Raw genomic sequence first — 26,419 nt, forward strand, 5'->3', positions numbered from 1 at the left:
TTTCCCTTCATTAAAAGGAAATAAAAATGGGAAATAATTTTTTAAAATGTAAACAACCCATGGTGAGAACAGATAGTAAAAAATAAAATTTGGTTCATTAGACTTAAAAAATTCATACCTGTTATTGTGAAGCCACCTAAAAAAGAAAGAAAATAAATAAGTGTTACCATTTATTTCATTTATACTCTCAATAACAAATACCTGTGACATCAGACCACCTGACAACCCATCCAAGGTACAAAAACTTGCCAAATCGTATTTATAATTAAGAAAGGTATGGAAATATCAATTCAAGACTTAACCATTAATCATTCTTTTAAGGTTATGATGTTCAGTGCACAAATTTAATTCTTGTGCATGCCTAAAAAAATCACTGATTTTTTTAAAAAGGTAATACTAAACTAAAAGTGGAATGCAAACTATCTGACTTCCACAAAATTATGAGACCAATCGCTCTAAACAACAATCTTGTTAATAAATCAATAGAAATAAAGGATAAGTCAGAAAGCTACTGTGGCACCTGATAGAAAAGGAAAATAACCTAGAAAAATGGAAAGGAAATGCAAGAAATGAAATGCTTACCAAGCTCATTCAATAACAGGGCTGTGAAGGAAACAGACAAAGACAAACACAGAATAAGAGACCAGATGAATAATGAAAGTAAGAGGAATATCAGCAGAAAGAAATCCAGGCAGATCTGATTATAGTGGTAGGGAGCTGCCACTAAATGGTGCATGCCAAGTAAATGTGGCATTGGGAGTATTTCCCAAAAAAATCCCTAATTTCTGCAAATTGGTGTGCCTGATTGTATATATAAACAATTTACTTTATATATCATTTCTTGACATTTAAGAAAACATGCCCATTATATGTTTACACACAGTGTATATATCTAGTTTGCCAAATAGAGCAGAAATATTTTATGAGTCTTCCTCATGAAATAATTGCCTGGGAATTAGTGAATTCAACAGACAGAAGTCTGAAATCATCCAGGATCTCAGGGATTGTACCTTTCATGTACCTTTCAATGAAAACAGAGGAAACATCTTAGGACATTTCATTTTGGCCATCTCTCCTGATAAGGAGACTTTGCCCCAAGGTGAAGTTCTCTCTCTGGAAGTTCTATATGCATGATATTCGATCATCAAGGAATGCTTAGGTTTTTTTAAATCCTCAAAACTTGAGTCCCAGGAATTAGTGCTTATTTGTGTGTCCTTACCTATGACTTCTGCACATTCTAATTGGACAGCCACATAGTTTCTTGCGGACACATAATTTCACAGAAACTGACAAGTCAGCGAGGGAAGGCTTGTGATCGGGGGAGAGGCCATACATACTTTGTCTTTCAGGCTATGTGCTTTAAACTCAGACTGTAACTGTAGCACTTTATTTTGGTAAAATCTACTTGCCTAAATGTATCAAATAAATGACTTCCACAGTTACAGATGAGAATGTTACAATTACTTCTTCAGGACCAGTTTTCTAATGGTAGTGGCATTAGAGGATACTTTTAAAAACAAGTCAGTCATTTTATTTATGATGACACAGATCTACTTGGTGGGTGTTGAAAGCAGATCAAGGAAGTTTAATTTGCTTTTATATGCAGGCGTATTTTACTAAAATGACAATCGAAAGAGCTGTGTATCCAAGATGCTCTTCCTTGACATAAAAGGCAATCCTTTGGAGGAATACAATTAGAAGTAAGTGCTTTTTCCTGTATGTTAATGAGGCATTTTTGATCCCATCTTTGTAAGAAATCAGCACAATTTTCTAAAGTGTCTTTTTCTTTCACCTGCTGTCTATGGAGCATATTAAATAAGCTGCATTAAAATGGGTCCCCAGTGCTCCTCCTCCATCATTCCAAAGGCTCCTGTTACCTTTTTGAACTTGTCCTGATTAAGTCAGGACAACTTCGTTTTTCTGATGGACTCAGAGGCCAGTGTGTTCTATCTAATAAAAGCAAGATTAGTTAAATTCCCCCAAATGTTGGGTCTATATAGGAATTAGTCTTTTGTATTTGATTTTTCCTTTACATGTAAAAGTATATATTTCTTGCAAAGTGGTCATTTAACCATTTAAACTGTTCTCATCAATTGTTTGAATGCAATCAATATGTACTACATTCATTTTATAGATACCATTAAATTTACCATTCCTTTAAAAATGGCCACTATGCTAAGTCACTTCAGTCGTGTCCGACTTTGTGTGACCCCATAGACGGTAGCCTACCAGGCTCCCCCGTCCCTGGGATTCTCCAGGCAAGAAAACTGGAGTGGGTTGCCATTTCCTTCTCCAATGCATGAAAGTGAAAAGTGAAAGTGAAGTCGCTCAGTCGTGTCCAACTCTTAGCGACCCCATGGACTGCAGCCGACCAGGCTCCTCCATCCATGGGATTTTCCAGGCAAGAGTACTGGAGTGGGGTGCCATTGCCTTCTCCAAAATGGCCACTATTAGAGGGTAATTATGGGAAGCCTTTAGAATAATTCAAAATTTAAAAAAAAAAAAACTATTTTTAAAGCTGATATAAAATTCAGCTCTAAAATTTTGTGTTTAAACAAAATTAAAAATTTTTTTAATTTCATGCTGTTTTTTATTTTTAGAAAAAATTTGTTAGAAATGTGTCAGTTCAATAAGAATTGAAAGAGTTTGAAGCAGAAGGTAGAATCAGCCTGAATTAAGGGTTAAGTTCTTAATGAACTATCATCATGTCCTTTCTACTAAAGAAAATTCATATGCCTATAGGTTTTATACCTTTTAAATTTCATATCTGATGATATGAATAATACTACGCAAAAATGAATACTACTCTTTAAAGATCTTTGTTCTTACTGTTTTTTGTTTTTGAAAACTGGCTTCTCTAAGGAAGACTAATGACTGAATTCTGAAGTTTCCTATTATTTACCATGAGACACAACTGCCATGACTAACATGTACATAGTAGTGTCCATCGCTAATGTATTAGGGGATGCTTAATAGCTGGAACCAAATTGTTGAATGATTCCTGAGTAGTGAAAAACTAAACCCAGAAATTATTCTTTTATGTCATCCTTTCTGAATTACAGAACTCTCTTCCATTATTTCTGAAATCTTGTATCAATTAAGGTGAACTGGCATTTCCTGAGGAAAAGGGGCATTTCTTGGTGCATGGTGGAAGAGGGAAGGGGAATGAAATTGCCAAAGCTTCAAAGGAGAGGAAGTATAGTACTTGGAAGCCGAGGAAGAGGAGAGAGTTAAGTGTGAGAGTAGGAGACACGGAGAGAAGAGTACAATTTCTCGCTGGTATGTCTTTGAATACTCTCACACCTTTCATGCCTCTTCTTATCCATTTTGGTTCCTCAAGCACAAGGGAGAAACTGCACTCTTTCTCATATTCCTCACGGTCAAATATTCTAATGGTAATGATCTTCCTGTGGGAACACAAGACAAAGGCAAAACAAATGGTTGGAGTCACACGCTCATGCTAGGTGTTCACCAAGCAGCATGTTACTGTGATGTTATGGAAGGAGAACGGGCCACACATGCACCTCCAGGAGTATGTAAAAGGGCATCCAGGGACTCTCAGCTGGCCCCCGCTAATCTTCTCTGCCAATCCATCACTGATGCAAATTCTTCTCCTTCAATTTAGCAGTCAGGAGGTACCCCAAATTAAGAAATCAGACCGTTGGCTTTATGGGGGTGCAGCTAGCATCAAAACCAACATTGCCAGCAATGGAAGCTTGACTGCACTGCTGATGCTCAGAATGCAATGCACAGAGTGGCCCAAACTGGTTGATGGGGCTTCAGGCCAGGCCTACTGTGGCCCCAAGGAGATCCATGCCCTGTTACATAGGTGGAGGGATGTGTGCATCGTAAGTCACGTTCTGAAGAGTGCAGGCATCCAGGGGTGGCACAGGCCAGCAGAAGCTGTTGGGCTCAGCCCTGGAGCAGCTCCCCCACCTTTCTTCTCACTCATCTCCACCAGGCGGGGCTCTCCAATCTCAAGGAAGAAGGTCTTGTTTTTCTCATACTCCTCATCATCAATTACCTTGACTGATATTGTTTTGCTGAAACAGAGAAGAATAGAAATTGACGAACAAGGGGAAGAGGAAAGAGAAGAGAAGGAACATAGGGAAGAGGAAAGCAAGGTTAACGAGCAGCACTTCCAGACAAACGCCAACTGAGAAACTTCTGGACTGTGAGACTGTCCTTCCAGAAAGGATGTGGGATGGGTCTGAGAAATGCACAGCACCCCTGCCCAGGGCCACAGAATTATTTAGTCAAAACACAGCTCTCATACAGCTAGGTTTATCGTCATTATGGGAAGGAGAAAAACACAGATCACAATAGTAAGAAAAGAGAAATATATTTATAAGTAAATACCTTAACCATAGGACTGTCTGAGCTATGCTCTGGAATTCACTCCTGTGATACAAATCAGTAAACCACATCAAAATATGAACAGAGGCTACCTCTGTTCATAACAGGCATGAGGATCATTTTTGTGAGGATCATTTTGTGAGGCTTTCATTTTGCTTTATTTCCAAACATGACATTTTTATCATAAAATTTTATTAAAATAATATATATATATAAAAGGATCACAAAATAAAATATCTTACCCCACCCAATATCCTAGAGTCAAACTCATTTTCAAGTGAGTCAGATTTTCCACCTAGATCACAAGGGGAAGTTATGTTTTGTCTCTTTAAAGATGAAGGCCTCTTAAAGTAGGGGTGAGGAATGATGTTCTATTTTCTTCCCTCCCAAAGTTGAATTTCAACTTAGACAAAATACACTCTTTATCCTCTTTGCAAACTCCATGGATACATCGAGACATTTCATTAAGAATTCTTCCTGTAATCGATCCTTTAGCACTTTTTGCCTTGTTGTCTTATGGTTGTGATTGACAGGCAGGTATGACAAATGCAAATATTATGCAAATCTAAACCTCCCCTAAGCCTTGATGACTCTGAAAAGAAATCTAGTGTTAACTTCTAATTAATAAGGCTTTAATCACTTCATGTATTACAACTTACTCAGAGCCCAAAAACACGTGTTTGTTCTTGAAAATATCTTTTGTTCAGTAACATCGGCCAAGAATATTTCTGACTAAAGGTTTAAAAAAGATGAGTTTTCAAACACATACAGTTTTAATGTCATGCACATTATTTAGTTTTGGTGGAATTTTCCAGGTTTTCTATAAAGATCTCTCTTTTTTTTTCTTTTTTTGATTATTGATCAAAGCTCTCAAGTTTCATTTAGACCTACACATGCCAAAGAGCACCAGCCTTCTCTTCTCATATGAAGGAGAATAAAGGTAGAAGTTGCTTTTAATTCTCTGAATTTCCCAGCCTCTAATGCTAAGTGAGAACAAATGACTGCTTCTGGTTCTAAAGAGCCTCATAACCTCCTCCCTGTGCCTCACCTAAAGAACAGCCCCCATAACACTCACATCCCAACGGCTCACTGCTAAGGAATTGGAACACACGATAGTGCCTTTCTGTCTCAGCTTTGTCTTCAAAGACTGAAATAGTAAGGCTAGGTGAGCAGCTGTCAATGACTAAAGCAGTATCATTTTTAAAGAGCAGTTAGATATTTGTAAAACTACCAACAGTCTGACAAAAGTCCAGCCACATATATATATATATATATATATATATATATATATACACACACACACACACACACACACATATATGTGTGTATATATATATAATGAACAATTCCTAACTTCCAAAACTGTGTTCTGGAATTCACCAATTTACTTTATATCTATAACCAACCTGCTCTGACTATACCAGAGTATCTGATCATTCCTCAGTATCCAAAAAAATACAAAATATTAGAGAAAGCACAAGAAGATATAGGAATGGATTCATTCATTTTAGAATGAATTTGGTAAGTGAGATCAAATTTATTCTTCAAAAAACTGCCAAACATCTACCTTATTTGTCATCCAAATTATGCATTTTAGGTATTAATTTCCATCTTATTGCCTTGTAATCATAAACTATACTTGTACATCACTGCTAAAGCCATCAGCATCATATGATCGTGTGTGGGAAAACACTGGTGGGCATTATAAGGGTCCTGCTACTGTCTTTTGGACCTAAAGGCCTCTAATCAAGACACTTCATGGTAAAGTGAATGTTGCAATGCTCTTGCTTATATTACATAGAAACATTTGACTTGTGTTTTTCCATCCTGTACTCCCAACCCATCCCAAATCTCATGCATTATTATAGAAATAAAGCATAGTGGAGATGCTTGGAGTGGTCTTTCTATTAGGGCAAGCATTTGTTTAGGAGGGGCTCCCAGTTTCATTCCCAAAGGGCAACATGACCACTTATTCATAAACAAACAGAAAAACCCAAGTAACATAGTGTTTCTGATCCTTGGTGAATTTCATCTGCTATTGCTGTGATAGATTTATTTTCTACATTCTGAGTAGCTGATCAATGTGAAAAACATAAGGTCTCACCCCACTCATTTATATAACAAACACTTAAAATTTATCAATAGAGTATCTCTAGTCACTGGGATTATAATCCTTAGAAAACATTTCAGTACTTGATAACTGTGACACAGGAAGATCAACTATGAAGGAAAAGACAACAGTAATTCTGCAGGTGCCTGGCAAAGGCACCTAAAATAGATGGGATTTGCATAATGGTGTATCATTTCAAAATCATTAGTAATACAATCAATAGTGCCCCTAACAGGAGGAGCCATTAAATCACATATTGATTTTACTCCTCTTGCTCAGTATAGCTATTAATAGGAAACTTGATTATTAAAGGAAAATTCAGTCAATTTAAAGAGGCAAGATAAAGAAATCAATATGAATTAGTCCTCTGAACCAAGAGAGGCAAAACCCAGAAGATATGGGTAATGTTCATCTTTTGCGTACGAACAGAACTGTTTCTCCCCCTAGCAAAGGTGCACGCGTGTTAAGTCATTTCTGACTCTGTGCAACCTTATGGACTGCAGCTCCCCAGGCTCCTCTGTTCATGGGATTCCCCAGGCAAGAATATGGGAGTGGGTTGCTGTGCCCTCCTCCAGGGAATCTTCCCAACCCAGGGATTGAACCTAAATCTCGTGTGTCTCCTGCATTGGCAGGCAGCTTCTTTATCACTAGCACCACATGGGAAGCCCCCTAATAAAGGTAGAGAGGTGCAACTAACCTATGTAAATTTTAAAGGATCATATCCTTGGCATGTCTTTGGCTCACTTTCCAGAACCTAATGAGTGAAAGACTATGGCCACTTCTTTCATCATGGGCGAAGTAAATAAGATGGGGTTGGTTTGGTGAAAACCCCAGTTTCACTTTTAGCTTGATAATCAGCAGAAGCACATCTCTCTCTGCTCCTCACAGTTCTGCAGTGAAAATTAAATCTCAAGGACTGAATGATCTTAGAGGTCCTTCACTCTGCCCCCTTTGCCACACCAATCCCATATTCATATTCTGCAACAAGACTCTCTCTCTCTGAGAACATAGATTCATGTTGGCTATATTTTGGTTCTATTTATCAATGGGAAGCAGTCAGATAACTGTTCTTCTTTCTTTTTTTGAAGTATAGTTAATCTACAGTGTTATATTAGCTTCAAGTGTACACCAAAGTGATTCACTTATATATATATCATTACACTAGTTTTATTATTTCTTTAAATCAGCAAGTTAACCAAAACAAAACTGGAATAGTTGGGGGAGATCCAGCCTTTCATCCAACAACAACGCCTGCACTAATTTTACACTGATAAGGAACAAACAGAAAAATTGTGTCACGCAATTTTCAGCTACCCTAATCATGATGAAGAAAGAAGGTAGGGAGAATTTCTCACTTGATTTTTTTACATCACTCTAAAGTTGAAGAGTATACTATAAAAATTATGTTTCCTGGAAACTAGCAACACAGTTACAAATCTTATGATATCATTAAGACATTAAATAATTTCTCAGGAGGGCCAAAATATTTATGGAGATACATTTTGGTTCCATTTCTAGAAAAAAAACATTTGGTTAAGAAAGATCAAATTATTTAGTAGAAAAATACAAGTCGTTCCTTTGATTTTTGCCTTTCCTTTGATGATACTAAAGCCACATCTATGTTTTATTTCTCAGTCTTTCTCTTATCTGATGGGTTTCAAAGGACCCAGATTCCTTCAAGCATCCTAGTCAGGAGTTCTTATATCAGGTGGTGACTTAGGCAAACTATGAGAAAGAAGAGAAAGAGATGGTGCTATTAGCAAGAGTCATAAAATAAAATCTCCTCAAAATACTAATATCTCATTATTAAGCCAAATTTGAATCAGCCTCTTTTCAAATTTCAGCTTCAATTTGTCCTTCTGTGCTTTCTTCTCTCTAAGACTACTCTTGAAGTTGGGAGAAGCGAGAAAAGATGAGTTGGAGGATGAAAAAGAAGAGAATCTTTCTAAATCCTCATAAAACAAAAAGATTTTACTGAGGATTTCACATATATAGGTACTGCAATATCTCTTTAGAAAAGATTTTCTTAAAGATTTAACCTCTCTTTAAATCAGAGGTCAACGAACTGATGGGCATTTTGCATTTCTTAGTTCACCCATCTTTCTAGCAGGCCTGGAAGTAACTTCTACCATTTAACAACTCACAGAGGAAACAATGACTGAAAAGTAAAGTAACTTCCAAGGTCACAACGTGAGGCTCCTGTGACTGGATCCACAGACAAGTATCTTTCAGGTACATGACCTACAAGGTCCTTGCTCATTGAGCTGTGCAGTATTTTTATAACCGCTTTAAAAGATCTAAATCATTACCTTGAATTAATACAGAGGTTTATTGTTCAATCTTTATGTTAGCAAAGACTGCCTAGATGAGCAGCAACAGATTTTCAATTCTATTTTTAAAAGGAAAGCAGTACATATTATATTGGATGATGGTGTATTAAAAAGTTAAATCCTTGAGGTGATAAAGATCCTATCAGGATTAACTGAAAAATGCCACAGACACATAGGGGCTCCAGCTCTGAGGAATGTGAGCAGCCAACCAGCAGCCTTGGCTTCACCAAGGGGCTTGTTAGAAATGCAGAGTCTTGGGGCCTGCCCCAGGCCCACCAAATCAGATCTACATTTTATCAAGACCCCCAGAGGACACCAATGCAAGTAAAAGTTTGAGAAGTGCTGATCTAGACTGGAAAAAGCGTTCTTAAGTCTCATAATAAATAGCTGGGCTTGTGTTTTGAAACTGTCTGCATATTCAAACCGAAAACTCTAAATGCTTAGGCTGGGCCCATTCCAGATCAGTGAGATGACAAGACTCTCCAGTTGAGGGGTCTCAGCATGAATACAGTTTTAAAAAGTTTTCAGGGGATTCTAATAATGTAACTGGGGCTGGGAGCTGACTAATGAATTGGCACGTGTGTCCTGATGCTTAAAAGAATATATTAATAAGGAAAAGGTAGCATTGTGGGGCTTCCCAAGCGGCGCTAATGGTAAAGAACCTGTCAGTACAGGAAATGTGAGAGAAAAGGTTCACTCCCTGGGTTGGGAAAATCCCCGGGAGGAGGGCATAGCAACCTACTCTAGTATTTTTGCCTGGCAGGCTACAGTCCACAGGGTCGCACAGTCATGCAAACTGAAGTGACTTGGTGTGCACACACAGGTAGCATTGTGAGGAAGGGAGGGTCAAAAGTAAATTTTAGATCTAATTAGAAATGTAGGTTGAAGCATGGGAAAAGCATTTAACTTTGTCCTTCACCAGCGTTCTTTTCTGGATTATATAGAGAATGTAAAGCTGTTGTGTCCTCTCAGGAAATACTGGTCTCCACAAGCCACCATAATAGTTATAGATGAGAAAAGACCTTGAACATCTGGGCAGCAGAGTTTATACTCATTCACAGTGACTTCCTTCCTAGAGAGATAAGAACTCTGGTGCTAGGTTTTAATACAACAGAGGTTTGTTTGGAGAATAGAAAGACGAAGGGTTTCGACTGACACAGAAGATAGGAATGCCTTCTGTGCCTTGTCAGTGCCTCTCTCAGCCTTGAGCCACGTCAGTGGAAGGCCATGTCCATGCAACTGAAAACTTTTCACTTGGAGGCCACCATACTCAGATTCAAGAAAGAAGTCCCAGGACCAACCTCATCTGAAGGGCAAAGATCTGGTCATTTCTCTGACCACAGAGTGGTGTCATCAGGTAAGGCAAATCTGCAACTGAATCTCCGTTCTATCTGATGTTTTTTTTTTTTTTTTTTAATTTTGTTTTATTTTTAAACTTTACATAATTGTATTAGTTTTGCCAATTATCAAAATGAATCCGCCACAGCTTCAGGGTAAACTCCTATTACTCAAAACAACAAAAAGAATCAACTTAAAATGGGCAAAGGATCTGAACAAACAGTTCTCCAAAGAAGGTAAACCCATGGCCAGTAAGCACATGAGAAGATACTTAACATCATTTGTCATTGCTGCTGCTGCTGCTGCTAAGCCACTTCAGTCGTGTCCGACTCTGTGTGACCCCATAGACGGCACCCCACTGGGCTCCCCCGTCCCTGGGATTCTCCAGGCAAGAACACTGGAGTGGGTTGCCATTTCCTTCTCCAATGCAGGAAAGTGAAAAGTGAAAGTGAAGTCGCTCAGTCATGTCCAACTCTTCACGACCCCATGGACTGCAGCCCATTAGAAAGATACAAATCAAAACCACAATGAGACACAACTTCACTCTCATGAAGATAGCTATAATCAAAAAGACAGATAGTACTAAGTGTTATGGAGAAAGAACAAGAATTGGAACTCTCTTACACTGCTGGTGGGAATGTAAAAGGGCATAGAAGCTTTGGAAAAGTCTGGATGTTCCTCAAAAGTTTAAAAGTACAGTTATTATATGATCCAGCAATTCTATTTTGAGGTGGAACTCAAGAGACTGAAAAACCTATGTCCACACAGAGACTTGTACATGAATGTTCATTGCAGAATAATTAACAATAGCTAAAAGTTGGAAACAACTTAAATGTGTGTCAGCTGATGACTGGATAAACAAAATGTGATACAGCCACACAATGGAATATTATTCAGCAATTAAAAGGATCAGAATTCTGATTCATGCTACTAACAGGTAGCATAAGAGACCACCCTAAAACATACTGCTTTGGTATACTGACTATTTTGAGCTTGTCATTGGCTTTTAGTCCTTAAGGCGCATCAGACTCTTTGAGACCCCATGGACTGTATGTAGCCCACCAGGTTCCTCTGTCCATGGGGTTGCCCAGGCAAGGATACTAGAGTGGGTTGCTATTTCTTTCTCCAGGGGATCTTCTCAACCAGGGATTGAACCCATGTTTCCTGCATTGGCAGGTGGGTTCTTTACCGCTGAAGCATCAGGGAAGCCCATTTTGAGCTGAGAGCACCTAAAAATAGCCAATAGAGGGAGACACTTCTCTGAAACCCTATATGCCTAAAGATAGACGCTTCATCAACCGGGGAAACTGACTCATCACCAGAAAGGAGACTAGAAGTGGACAGCACTTATCTCCCGTCTTTTTTCCTAAGGGCCCATTCATTTTTTTCTAATAATTATGTACTCTCCCTTAGAAGCTTAAATCCCCCTTCCTATTTCCCTGGGAAGATAGTATTTAAGATTGCATTTAAGCCACCTCGGAGAATGTCTCATTTCTCGCTGGGTATCTCGCATATACATATGTTAATAAAATTGTTTATTTTTCTCTTGCTAATCTGTCTTTTATTACATGGTCTCCGCCAAGAACTCTAAATGGTAGAGGGGAAATTATTTTTCCTCCCCTACACTTTGACATGGATAAAGCTCGTAAACATTATGCTAAGTGAAAGAAACCAGACGCAAAAGTTCAGACATTGTATGATTCTATTTATGTGAAAGTGGAATAGGCAAATCCATAGAGACAGAAAGTAGATTGGTGGTTGCCTCAGGGCTGAGGGTTGGGGAATAAATGGCAGGTGACTGCTAATGAGCATGGGATTTCATTTGGGGGTAATGAAAAAATTCTAAAGTAGATTACAGCCATGGTGGCACACTTCTGAGAATATATTAAAGCCCTCTGAATTGCATGTTAAATCGGTGAATTCTCTGGTATATGAATTGTATTTCAGTAAACTTGTTATTACAAAACATGGCAACAACAGAAAACAAGCTTCAGGATAAAATCATGGTCAAGAAAAGACAGTTTCTTAGGGTAAGAAAAGGCTTACTGAGAATGTTTGGGGTGAATTTTCAGTTAGAAGTTTCACATTTTGTGAGTCTGCCAAACAGGGAGCTAGGGTGCTGCATGGCCATGGGACAGTGAAGAGAATTTGCATCAAAGCTGTGTTCTCACTGTGTCTGCCAGCTTGGTCACCCTTCAATCCATCCCTCTCCTCAGGCAGAATGCTCGCTGCCTCCTCCAGGGTCAAGGGCTATTGATGTCATGCTTTGACAGCATTTCTGGTGGATGTTACCTCGGGCCTGACTTCTTTGGCTGGTTTCTTTCCCTCTAAATATAAAGTCTTCAGAAAAAATCAGAAACAGCATTTCCGTCATAGCATTCATTTAAAAGGAAAGGAAAAAAACTCAATCAAGGATTATGCCTGCTGCCCTTGCAAAGCCAACAGCTCTCTTCACATCACCTAGGGCTTTATCCAGTGCTCTTGTTGGCACTGATTTTGCTCTACCAACAAGGAAAGATATGCTTGCTATGGGTTACCTTTGTATCACTTGGCTTAAATTCCTTGCCCATTTTAAGATTTCAACCCCCCTCCCCCATCAACAGTTGACTTTGTGAGTTGCTTAGTGATTTGGAATTAGGGAAAGAAAAGGGCAGTCAGAGAAGACCCACACATAACTTCTCAACATTTTCTGTAAGTGACACAGATCAATTCTCCCTCCAATTAACATTCCAAATAGGATAAGAATAGACTGCTTTTCATATTATTTCTAATAACATTTTTACATCCTTTTCAGATTATTGGTGAGAAACTCTTTGCCCTGACTTCACTTGAGGGTTTGTTTAAGTTTCCATTCTAAGCTAGTCACAGAAGAGGGACTAGATCATGACTTAAATTTATTGTTTCCTTTGTTGAACTGTCTAAGGCAATGGCACCCCACTCCAGTACTCTTGCCTGGAAAATCCCATGGACAGAGGAGCCTGGTAGGATGCAGTTCATGGGGTCATGAAGAGTTGGACATGACTGAGCGACTTCACTTTCACTTTTCACTTTCCTGCATTGGAGAAGGAAATGGCAGCCTACTCCAATGTTCTTGCCTGGAGAATCCCAGGGACGGGAGCCTGGTGGGCTGCTGTCTATGGGGTCGCACAGAGTCGGGCATGACTGAAATGACTTAGCAGCAGCAGCAGGGCACCAAACTTGGAGTCAGATTACCCTGGATTTTTATCTTGACTCTGCCACTTTCTAGTTGAGATCTGTGGACCAGTTCTGGCATCTTTCTAGACATTTGTATTATCATCTATCAAATGGGGATAAGGAAACTCACTTCACAGTGACTGTAATATTTAGTGTTCTGATGATCACATAAATGGTGTCATCATTCATCAATGGTGGATAATAAAACTTCACAGGTGGCTGCAATGATCAAATAATATAATGCATGCAAAATCATTTTGCGAAGGACTATAACATGTTAGGAAGAGTTATGATTAACTGAAATGGAGTGGTTTACTTTATAGTTCTTAACTTTCTCCTTCAACCAGTCACCCAAAGGGGCAGTTGGCAGATGGTAGAGGTGGGTGTCAGAAAATTCTCAATGGAGGGTTTCTCTGGCAGCTCAGTGGTAAATAATCTGCATATATGCATAAAAATGTGCATACTAAGTTGCTTCAGTCATGTCCAACTCTTTATGACCCTATGGAATGTAGCCTGCCAGGCTCCTCTGTTCATGGGATTCTCCGGGCAAGAAAAGTAGAGTGGGTTGCCATGTCCTCCTCCAGGAGATCTTCCCTAACCAGTGGTTGAACCTGGGTCTTAGGCATTGCAGGCAGACTCTTTACCACTGAGCTACCTGGAAAGCCATATATGAATGTGTATGTGTCTAAATAACTGATTCATTTTGCTATACACCTGAAATAAACACAACTTTGTAAAGCAACTATAGTTCAATAAAAAGAAAAGAAGGAACTGGTTAGCTCCCCAGTCCTAACAGGTATCCCCTCACCAGGGTAGCTAGATACACAAAGGGGGCCATAGTTATACTTTTCCTGGAGCTCCTGCTATGAAGCAGAGCCTGGCAAACCCGGATGGGTGCTATTCTTTTATTTAAATAGACTCCAAAGAAGAGAGGTGCTAAAGTAGCTAAACCAAAGTAATTCTCCAGGAGGCCTTGTCATCCCTGCACTGATCTCTTTGCATTATCAAGTGGTGATTGAAATCATTGCTTCAAGCAGAGCAAGGGGCAGGAATAGCTAAAATCCTGCTGTTCTCAGGGGATTCCAGGGCAGTTTCACAGAGCACTGGAGCAGGGGCTTTTCCAGCAGAACCTTGCTCTATTCTATTTTCCTCTGTTTGCTTTTGCATCTGAATGGCAACCAACTCATTTGTTCAGATGCAAAATAGGAACAAATGTGATTCTTTTTTGATCTCTCTCTTTTTAGCAATCTATTGTTAGCTTCAGGCCTACCTTCCAGTCCCTAGAAGACATGCTGGTTGACCATTTAAAAGAGAGACTGCAGGGATCCTAAAATTGTCGTTTCAATAAATAATAAGCTGGGAGTTCTATAATCCAAACTCCTTCCCCCAAAAGCTTCTATCCTATGATGATAGGCTAATGTGGAAATCTGGATGTATTAAAAATGTCCATAATTTTGTGATGTATAAAATTTATACTTTCGCACTGTTTTATTCCCCTGCAGCTAGTACACCTCAGCCTTAAGAAGGATAAAGTAATAAGGATCCTGAGTTTGTTACCTCCATGTGCACTGGAGACATTGAGACAATTTTCAATTTAGTGAAAAACAAAGTGGTTAAAGCATTGGGAACCATGTTGAAATACACCAAAATGGATCTTAGTCTAGTGTTTTGTTTTGTTTTTTGTTTTGTTTGTTTGTTTAACACTATTGACATTGTGCAAGTTCCATCAGAGAGACTTTTAACAAAATGATGGAAGATTCTTACCAACTTTAAACTGATTCCTTAACTTGTTAGGACTGTTTGTAATCTGAGATCTTGACTGAATTCCTTAACAGGAATGAAAAATGTCAACTTCTCTTGAAAAAGTTGTTTTAACAAATTCCTCAAAGTTGAGGATAATGTTAAGAGTATTTGGGGCATCAAATATCTTTCCCACAAACTGAACATATAAACATTTTAGTTCAGTTTTAGAAACTTCTGTTAAGTCCTCAATTTGCCACTGCCCTTTATAAGAATTTGAAATTAGATGAAATTGGCAGCTGTTGAATTTCAAAGGCACAGTTGGTTTCCCAACCTTCTCCAAAGCTCTCTTCATCTTGAATTTTTCAGCATTCCTGGGTTTGTCATTAGACTCTTTCCAGAGATTATTTATACCTTTGGTCCTTCCTCCTTTGTCAAGATTCTTTGCTCAAATTGAAGAGTTTCCCTGGAAAGCAGTGGAAAGATCTCACTCTTAGAACATCACAGGAAAGCAGCTAGAATATGCTGAAAGCACCCTAATTGAAAGAAAGTATAAAAGTGAAAGTTGCTCATTCGTGTCTGACTCTCTGTGATCCCATGGACAATACAGTCCATGGAAACCTCCAGGCCAGAATACTGGAGTGGGTAGCCGGATTTTCCCAACCCAGGGATCGAACCCAGGTTTCCCACATTGCAGGCGGATTCTTTACCAGCTGGGCCACAAGGGAAGCCCAAGAATACTGGAATGGGTGGCCTATCCCTTCTCCAGCGGATCTTCCTGACCCAGGAATTGAACTGGGGTCTTCTGCATTACAGGTGGATTCTTTACCAACTGAGCTATCAGGGAATCCCTATTCGAAGGACGCCAGCTTTAAAAAACAGAATGCCAAGAAATAAAGCTGAGTTTTCCTAAGGTCTCTAATTCATATCCTCTCTCTCTTTTCCTTCCTCCTCTCCTTTTCTCCAAAGTCATAGAAGATGGAATGGCAGATCAATCTCTGCATGCATTTGTATAAAATATTCTAAAAGACAGGATACCAGCAATTTCCTTGAATATAACTAAAATAAATCAATAATTAATGAACTGATGCTAATTTTTATATATCGCACTTCTATTCCATCACTAATGTTTTATTGATATTTTACATTAGATTAAGCAATCAATCCTTATGTCTTCACACTATTGTGGGGATTCAGAATGAGCCGCCCCACTGCTGCATGAGGATTATTTTGAGCTACAAGCAATCAAGACCCTGTGGATTCAAGAGAAACTACTGCCCTTACATTAACTACCTAGAAGAATTTAATTTGGGGATTTTCCCCAGAAAAAGTTATTCACAGAGATTAATTTTATGTAGGTGACCCTGTCTGTATGGCAGGGTCAGCATCTAACTATCAACATCTGTTCTTCTGCTTTCAGTCCTGTGAATGATCCTCTTGACCTTGGAAGCCCTAGGCTCCTATCCCATTCCTTAGCTCAGGATGACATACAGACCTTGTTTTACCTTTCTGTCTCTGACCCTCGCATGTAGATCGGATCTCTAGTCCTCATGCATGTTGGGTCCCCGTATATATGAAGTTCAGTTCAGCTCAGTCGTTCAGTCGTGTCCGACTCTTTGTGACCCCATGAACTGCAGCATATGAGGTGTCCCTGTCTTTTCTCCTGTCAATCTGCCTCACATCAACTTCATTCTTAGACCAGCTGGAAGAACCTAGAAGGCAGAAGAAATTTTTCTTTCTCCCTATCTACCCTATAAATATGTTTGGATTTTAGTTTTGTGTATCACAATGGAGGCCTATGGTTTATAAAAAACTTACCCAGTGGGTATAAGGCTGGAAAGAGGCCGTGTTCAGGTTTCTTTATCCTGAAGGTGTCATGAAGAAGGCTCTCCAGGAAGTCTATCAACTATTCCAATGTTAATTTATATCTGCAAATAACAGAACTATTAAGGCTAATCATGTCCCTGTAAGCATGACCATGGCTCTGAGTGGTTCCACTATACTGGTGGGATAAAACAGCCTCCTAAAATGTTGTTTTAAGAAAGGGACTCAGGTTGCAAAATTCTTACTGTCATTTACTAGTGAAACTATGGTTACTTACTCTAAGGGTGCTCTGTAAAGCGGTTATAAAAAATGGTATTTATCTCATTTGATTGCTGCAAACAAATCTTGACAACATGTATAAGATGCTTAACATGGAGACTGGTGTATATGAAGTGCTAAATGAATATTAGCTATGTCTACTATGACCCGGAGCAATATTGTGCTAAGAACTGGGACTTCTGGGACTGAATTGCCTGTAACTCATGCAAATGAATTAATCTATGCTTTAGTTTCCTCATCAGTAATAATGGAATAATTACAACTATATCATGAGGTTGTTCAGTGGACTCTCAGGGAAAACAGAACAGGGCGTGGCACAGAGAGAGCACTCAATCAGTGGTGGTTATCATAATTATTGTTACAGAGTCCAAAGAAGAAAGGGACTAGGAACTAAAGTATTTCAGTAAGTGTAATTTACTGATATTAAGATGGAGGTTTGTAGAAATCAGTAGTACAGATTTTTAAATTAAATCTTCAGTGAATATATTTCCTTTCCCTGATAATACGGGTGAAACTTGATTCTGAACAGACTTCTGACCTTGCTCGCATCAAACACCTTAAATTGACAGAATGAGCAAGTTGGTATGTCATAGGCTCTTTTTCACTTTTTCACTAATTTAAATAATATAAACTGCTTTCAGATCATTTGTGTGTTATTTGTCTTAAAGTGTTTTTCCCACTTGTTAACATCATGCTTATTCATTTTGGGAATTGGACAAATGTAGAAATGAAGGAAAAGAAAAATCACCCAAAAGCCTGCCACTAGAGATTACCATCTGACTTTTTAAAATGTTTGCTTTTAGCTTTTAAAATACACAACTGCATAATTTGGACCATATTTTGTGTATATGTCTGTGTGGGTGTGTATAAATAAAATTTGGTGTCATGATTTTTTGTTTCATGTTATATTTTGGACATTTCCCATGGAGAAGGAAATGGCAACCCACTCCAGTGTTCTTGCCTGGAGAATCCCAGGGACGGGGGAGCCTGGTGGGCTGCCATCTATGGGGTCGCACAGAGTTGGACACAACTGAAGCGACTTAGCAGCAGCAGCAGCAGCCCAACATAAAAAAATATAAAAACTCTCCTTTAAAATGGCACAAGATGTTCCATGAAATGTCTTCACAATAATGTAATTAACTATATCTTTACAGTTATATCTGATAATGGATTATAATAATAATGGATTGTGGGGCATTCATTTTGTTTTTTTTTTCTCTACTGAATCTAAATAGACTGATCTACATTTTAGAGGAGGGAATAACTAAAACAAGCCAAAAATACTATGAACTTTTGGCATTTTTCTATGGATGAGCTCCATAGGATTGGGTCTCTTAGAGCTGAATATTTATTTTCCCTACATTCCTCTTTATATGCTTGAGCCGTATCCTGGACTCCTAATATAGACGGTAACCTTCTTCTTCTAGTTATTCCTACTGGTCTTTATTGAAGTTCTTGTCTGAATTCTGTCCTATGGAAAATTTATACATCCCTTTTTAAAAGGAGAAATTCTCTCCTTTGTTATTCCTAATCATTTAGCTAGTTGTGATGAAAAGTTTTTAAGAATCATCTGCCAATGTTTTTTCCTAAAAGGCCATTCTGGCTACCTTGCTAAGCTTCCACTGTTTCTGTAACAAATAATTCCTTGAGCTAAATTATTCACAAACACCAGTGATTAATCACCCATTCCCAAATTTGTCATCAAAACAGTAGTGTTCATTTTCCACTCGAATTCAGCCCTTGCCTTCCCAAATGCTCTAGTTTCCAGTCTTGAACAAGTTCCTCAAACCTTGGTCATAGAAATCTCCTGGTTCATATTATTATACAGATGAGCAAACTGAGATTCACTGAAATTAGCCAACACCTCAAAGCTGGTAGAGGCCAGAATCAGGATTAAAATTAGTCTCCAGACTCCACTGTCTGAGCTTCCCTGGTGGCTCAGATGATAAAAAAAAATCTGCCTGCAATGCAGGAGACCCAGGTTCCATCTCTGGGCTAGGAAGATACCCGGGAGAAGGAAATGGCAACCCACCCCAGTATTCTTGTCTTGAGAATCCTATGGACAGAGGAGCCTGTTGAGCTACAGTTCATGGAGTCACAGAGTCAGACATGACTAAGCAACTAACACACACACACACACCAGACTCTAAATCCAAATATGGTACTCCTTTCTTCTACAGTTACCCTAGTGTTTTCTTCTTGGGTACCGCTGAAATCTTGATCACCACTCTTCAAAGAAAACCTTTCCTTTCCCATCGCTTCTTAATGAAGTAAAAACTGATGCTGATAACAGAAGGAAATGCATGATATTCTTTATTAACTCACTGCTTTTCTATCATTGTCCATTCTACTGGTGGATGCTTTACAAATTAAACGGCTCAGATGATGAAAATACAGACTTCCTTTAGTGAGGATGACTGAACAGAGTCATGACCTGGTGAGTCTCTGACGTGAAAAGAATCTACAATATCCACAGAAACACTAAAGAAAGAATAAACAAAAACTAACCCAGAGTCTTATTTGTATCCCACGTCTTCTGGGCACTATGTTTAGCAGTTATCTGCCTTTGCATTTTTTCTTTCCTTCCCTTCCTTCTTCAGTCAGAGCCAGGGTATATTCCTATCAACCACTAGACAAGGAACCTGATGATCTATTTGTACTGAGGTAAGAATGGTTGATAATTCTATTTCATTCCATCGAAAATATACTTCTAATTTTAAAGAGACCCTTATTTGCTGAATTCAAAGGGAGTAATTATGAAAGAAAACAGCTTTGCAGCCACGTGGCAATTCTATAATTGCTCCGACTAATGTACTTCTGTGTGGTGAAATATCTCCTGAGTGTCTAATCACAAACAGGTAAACATTAAAACTGATATAAATGTTGAATCAAAAGTTCTTACCAGCAAAATATCAAGGGCTTCAATAGGCCCCCTGCTTTCTGCTGAGGCTTTCCACTGAGCAGGACACAATAATTCCCTGACTGTGGACTCACATGGAACTTTCCAGGGCAGAACTTATTTGGATGTTTAAATCTTTTCTAGGTATTCTATTTAGTTGAAACCTACCCTAAACAGTTGCATTTGGAGCTCATATTCCTAACAGAAGGAACCCAAGGCACTTTATAGGTAATCACCACAGAGAAAATCAGCAAGAAGACAATAAAGCTTCTTATTGATAACAGCAATTTAAAGCTTAAAATAAAAATTAACCAAAACTGGAATAGAGTTTACTGGCTTTGAACTGAAAATGTGTTTTGCTTTTTAATTTTTTTTCCTTTTATGTTTCTTGTTTGTAATGGAATTTTTCCCTGGTTAGACTTTATAGAACCAGAGCAGGTTTACAGAATGCAAATAATGACATTGTTTAACAATATTGAATCACTAGACCAAACACTCTGCGAAAGTACTTGGTGAGCAATTCTGGGATTAATTACAAGGATCCTGATGAGCTGCATTTAAGGTGCACAGTGATTTTAGGGCAAAATTTGTTAAGTCAGCTTGGCAAAATTTTTGATTTTGTTATGGATTGCATGAAGTTCACAGTTAGTGTTCAAAAAGCAAATCCTCGCCATTATATCAGCTTTCGATGCAGACATAATCTTCTTATAAGGAAAGGTTATTGTTTTTAGGATTTATGCTATTTTATAAATTCTCTAGAAAGGCTGTACTTTTGTTCAGCAAATTTATAGGTAGAGGAGACATAAGAGACCTAGATTTGCATTTGCAACTCAGATTTATAGCTTTTGGCTATAAATATAAAAGTACATTTATAGAAACATATAAAGATATGCTTATATTTATATCATATATGTATGTTTATATATGTTTAAGCAGCATAACCTTGGTCACATCACTTTCTCTCAATTTCAAACTCATTGACTGCAAAATTAAGTTGACAAGAAAAGTATATGAAATAATGTACATGAAAAAAATTTTTGCACTTTGAGCACTTTCAAATGTAGGGTACTAACTTAATCTTCTCATTTTGCAACTTAGGTCACTTAATTATAATAATTTTATATTATTGCCTTTTCGGTTTCCCTCTAAAATATGTATAGAATATGTATAGTATATTAATATTCATTTTTGGAAAACAGGAGTTTTCTGTGTGAACAGAAAAACAATAATATCTGACAACTTTCCATGGATCTCATTTCAGAGTGATATTTTATGTTTATATAACTAAAACTTAGAATTTATAGCCACATATATTGTTGAGCCAGAACATGAAATAGTACTTTATTAAATGTTTATTAAGATACTGTCCTACTGGATTTTAACACTTATATTGACTTTAATCATGTAGAATTGGATTTAACTGCTATTAATCATAATATGCTGCTGCTGCTGCTGCTGCTAAGTTGCTTCAGTCGTGTCTGACTCTGTGTGACCCCATAGATGGCAGCCCACCAGGCTCCCCTGTCTCTGGGATTCTCCAGGCAAGAACACTGGAGTGGGTTGCCATTTCCTTCTCCAATGCAGGAAAGTGAAACGTGAAAGTGAAGTCGCTCAGTCATGTCCTACTCTTAGCGACCCCACGGACTGCAGCCTACCAGGCTCCTCTGTCCATGGGATTTTCCAGGCAAGAGTACTGGAGTGGGGTGCCATCGCCTTCTCTGAATCATAATATAGTGCCTGGCATATAGCATATTGTGGTCAGTTGTGTCCACCTCTTTGCAACCCCACAGACTGTAGCCTGCTAGGCTTCTCTGGTCATGGAATTTTCCAGGCGAGAATACTGGAGTGTGTTGCCATTTCCTACTCCAGGGAATTTTTCTGACTCAGGGATTGAATCTTGCATCTCCTGCATCTGGCAGACAGGTTCTTTACCACTGTGCCACCTGAAACCTGTTAATCATAATATATGGTTCTTTAATAATATAAAGTGATAAAAGAAATAAGAGTGCATCTCAAAGATAGGACTATGTACCTGAATAAATTCTACTAATTCACTAGAAGTAAAAATTATTCATTTTATCTATCTACCTATCTATTTTTACTATTTAAGCCAGAAAACCCTTAAAGGTTATCTATGGATTCTCCCTTCTCTGTCAACTTCCTGTCCTCATATAACATTCTTAAGTCCTGAATAATAAGTTATCTTTGAGTTTCTGGAGTCTTCAAAATTCTCTTTATAGTTCTAAGTAAAGGTCTTTCATGAAGTCAGACTTCCTGATACAGATATTAAAAGATTAGTGAGACTGATGTTGGAATTGAAGAGAATCCGTAGAAACACAATTCTGGCTTTTCAGAGCCCCAATAATGTAAAACCTTTTGGCAAAACCATATACACTCAGCAGCCCTGTCGCCAAGGGCCAGGATAGCCCCAGGTACCCCAGGAATGCCATGCATTCCCCATGGCAATGAACATAGTGCCAGAACATGCTGTTTGCTTAAGAGACATTTATAATTGACATAGCTTTTCTTACTGTGCATATTTGTACTTGAGTTTGTGCTGATCCATCAAGGTCTGTTAGATTTCTCAGTAAAATCAGCCCACATATTTTTTAGATGAAAGGATAGGCTTCTTAGCATATATTTGGCTGTGAGAGTGAGCAAAATGAGAATCACGCATATGATTCAACCTCATAACTTGCACTTTCCTAGGAAGGGCCAAGTGAACTTATCAGGCACATGTCAGATCCCCACAGCACGTTGTTTTGTCCAGCCATTCCAGAAACCTTTATCCGGTATCTAACCATGTGTCAGGCCCATGTTAGGTGACAGGGGTAAAAAAGTAGAATATGAATTCACTGCTGAGAGGAGTGATAGGCACGTAAACCGAAGACTGCCTACCTCCCTAAATGCTAAATATATGTGTGGGCTCCATGCCACGAGAGCTCAGAGGGTGGGCAACTTTACAAACGGCTGGGATGATTGGCCCAGGTCTTGAAGAAAGAGTAGAGTTTTGCAAGGCAGAAATGCAATGAAAGGTCAAAGATAAAAACAAACAAAAAAAATAAATGATGCAAATAACAGAAATGAAAAGGCACACCATGTTTAAGAAGGGTGAGGTGCTGTCTGTCCTGTTTCCCAGGCATATTAAGTGAAGGGAAGTTGATGAGCAATGAATCAAGGAAAGGAGATTGGGATCAGGAGAAATACTGTCATGTGGGCACCACTTGGTAATAAAGACCCATGGGCTGGGCTGCCATGATCAATTTTGACCTTTAGAAAAAAAAAAAATCTAACTCTGGGATAAAGCTTGTATTGCAGAAGAACAGAAAAAGTGGAGAAGGCCAGGGAGGCCACCAAGGGGAAAGTGCTTTCCCCTGGACTGCCAGATCCTAAAGTTCCTGATGGAATATACAGCCAGGGACCCGTCCAGCAGCATGTTTCCAGAAAGTATTTGGTTCCCAGTTTTCAGTCTAGCTCTGTCAGAGCTGAAGAAACAGAGAGAAATTGCTTTAATTTCTCTTCTTGCAACTCCACCTTCCTGAAAACTTCTCTAGGGATTAGAGAAAACAAATTGAAATTCCATGAAATAGTCTCTCTGAGCTCCTACTTGTGCCTGCAATGATCAATTTCATATAGCAAGATGGAGGCAGTAAAATGCAAATTCTGCTGAACAAAACATCATCAAGTTGAGAAACTGACCTGGTTTTCATGAACAGAAAAATTTAATTATCCACCATCAATTCAGGCTTTAGCACATATTTCATTTTTATCAACTATGAGTGGTTTTGGCACACTTTATGACAAAATGATATCTAGATGTGTACTTTAAATTTTTAAATGAAAGCATCAAAAACTGAAGTCTCAGGTTAATTAATTATATAGAAAATTGCTATCACATTACATTACCTTATATAGTATTGGCAGGAGGATTGGTGAGAGAATACAACCAAAACGATGTAATGAAATGGAAATTTACAAGTTGGCGTGTGGAAAATGGTAAAAAGAATATCATTCTCCTGATACAGTGAGAGGTCACTGAAAAAAGTGATTCTTAGACAATTTAGTAGGCAGTGTGTGTGTGTGTGTGGAGAGTGAAAGAGAGAGAGGAAAAAAAGAGAACGAAGTGTCTTGAGGTCTATGATGAGAAATAGTAATTTACTATCAGAGGAAATGAGATGTAAAAAGATTGAAAGTATGAATAAAATGACATCTGTTCCTCACAGTTCTTTGTGTTAGGCAGATAGGAACGGTGAGGGGATGAAAGCAAAGGAGATAACAAGGGTTCGGCTGCGACAGTTGGTATCATGACTGAGGGCCAGGCCTGATTCATCAGAGTGGGATGAAACAGACTGGGAAGAGGAAGAGACTAGAACACAATCTGCCCACTGAACTAGGGTTGGAGGCTGGGAGTAAGGGTGGCTGAACAAAGCCACCAAAGGTAGAGGAGGTTCATTCCAAAGCGGCAAAACACAGCACCCAGAAAGTATGGAGATCTATGACAACTGGAAGCCAGGTACACCACTGAGTCAGATGGGCAAGGAGCTGAGTGTTGAGGACTTGAAAATAGAGCAACATCAAGAGTTCAAAGGGGACTTCCCTGGTGGTCATGTGCTGGTTTGATCCCTGCTCCTTCTAGAGCCCATGAGCCACAATGGCTGACTAAAGCCTGAATGCCCTAGAGCCTGCGCTCCTCAACAGGAGAAACCACACAATGGGAAGCCCGTGTACCGTCACTGAAGAGTAGCCCCCACTTGCCACAACCAGGGAAAGCTGCATGCAGCAACAAAGACCCAGTGCAGCCAATAAATAAATAAAAACTGGAAGAAAAAGAGTTCAAAGGGCTGCACACAGCATAAGGTAGCAGAACCTTGTCCTTATCTGGGAGAGGTACCCATCCTCCAAGGGAACTGGTTATAGGAAGGATATGCCTTCATTTAGGATAAACTGAAGTCATGAAATCAAGACAGGAAGGCAGAAACCAGATAGGAAACCAAACCTTATTTTCAAATCAGTTCCAGAAATCTAGCAGTTTACTGCTTTTGTCCTGAGTGCCTGAAAGGATACACAGGATGTACAGCAATTCCACAGTAGTTGATAAATGACAGCCTGGATTATTGGAACTGAAAGATAGGTCAGAATCTGATGGCAAATAAACTTCCCGTGATGCTGAGGCCCAGAGGACTAGACTAGTGTTTCTAAAATCCTTCCTACTTCAGATCAGGGTAGAGTGGGGATGGGAAAGCTGACTGAGATAAGTCTGGGCTTGTGGAGAAATGGAGGACAATGATAAGGCTGAAAAAGTGGAGAAAAATTTGCAGCCACTGTGATGTCTTTGCCTGGAACTCTTTCTGCTTGTTGTCTAGTCACTAAGTCATGTCTGACTATTTGGGACACCATGAACTGTAGCCCACCAGGCTCCTTTGTCCATGGGATTTCCCAGGCACAAATACTGGAGTGGGTTGCCATTTTCTTCTGCCAGGGAATCCTCCTGACCCAGGGTTTGAACCTGCGTCTCCTGCATTGGCAGGCAGATTCTTTACTGCTGAGCCACCAGGGAAGGCCACAGACTATCTATTTCTTCCCTAGTAGCTTCTGAATGGTTATCTATTTCTTTATGATGATCTGTAACCATTAGTTATTTAAATAAATAGTGTTTCCAAGCATCTAGGCCTAGGAGATGGCTAACATCATGGTGTGGAAGGTTAAGGAATTCTGTGGGGAAAATACAACAAATTTTGGTCTAGATATATTTAGTCCAAGCTGTGATAGGGAAATGTCTTTAAGAATATGAAATACGGGTCTTCAGTGGAGATTAAGTGTCTAGGTGAGAATTCTCTCTATATTGGTTATGTATATTGAAGTGGAAATTGAAGGCATTTATATGAGCTGCTAGACTTTTGCCAAATGGGGTGATTTTAGAAGAACAAGGCAAGGAATGTAGAATCCAATACTGCAATGTTGTTAAAAAAAGAAAAAAGAAAAAAGAAAAAAAAAAGCGTGTGTGGGGGTGTGGGGTAGGAGGGAGATGACAGAGAGACCAAGAGAGACAGAGTCAGACATAGCAAGGCACCAGTAACCATAGAACGACAGAAATTGAAAGGTCCTTGAAGCTTAGGGTAAGCTTTAACTTAAAGAGGGAGACTTTAACATGCAGAATCAGAAGAACCACAATTATACAAAAAACAAACAAAAAAGCTCTTGCTTTGGGCCAAGAGGATACTATTGGAAATGAGCCAATGGACTGATTTACATAGTAATCTGAAAGGAGATAAGGCAAGATTTCAAGATAGCAATGTTGTTTGTGGCCCACTCAAAGAGAAAGCAAAGGAGAAGGAGCATCAGAGGAGC

General features: G+C 38.9%; 1 protein-coding gene and 1 long non-coding RNA gene across 13 annotated transcripts in view; one reads left to right on the forward strand and one right to left on the reverse strand.

The window, feature by feature from the left end:
- SLC8A1 (solute carrier family 8 member A1) overlaps positions 1-26,419 on the reverse strand; it is a 447,727-nt gene that overhangs the window by 87,049 nt on the left and 334,259 nt on the right. For 8 of the 12 annotated variants that reach the window (XM_027555093.1, XM_027555087.1, XM_027555086.1 and 5 more), the window contains 3 exons: positions 3,937-4,043; positions 583-603; positions 119-136 (listed from right to left, as the gene is read on the reverse strand). In XM_027555093.1, coding sequence (XP_027410894.1) covers positions 119-136; positions 583-603; positions 3,937-4,043 — 146 coding nt within the window. Of the gene's footprint in view, positions 1-118; positions 137-582; positions 604-3,303; positions 3,408-3,936; positions 4,044-26,419 lie in introns of all 12 variants that reach the window. The other 4 variants (XM_027555089.1, XM_027555098.1, XM_027555097.1 and 1 more) reach the window with 2 other exon arrangements.
- LOC113901128 overlaps positions 9,531-26,419 on the forward strand; it is a 39,471-nt gene continuing 22,582 nt past the window's right edge. The window contains exon 1 of the long non-coding RNA XR_003513316.1: positions 9,531-10,153. This is a non-coding gene — a long non-coding RNA (uncharacterized LOC113901128). The remainder of the gene's footprint in view (positions 10,154-26,419) is intronic.

This window comes from Bos indicus x Bos taurus, chromosome 11 (genome assembly GCF_003369695.1).
Source record: "Bos indicus x Bos taurus breed Angus x Brahman F1 hybrid chromosome 11, Bos_hybrid_MaternalHap_v2.0, whole genome shotgun sequence".
In the NCBI taxonomy this organism is placed as follows: Eukaryota; Metazoa; Chordata; class Mammalia; order Artiodactyla; family Bovidae; genus Bos; species Bos indicus x Bos taurus.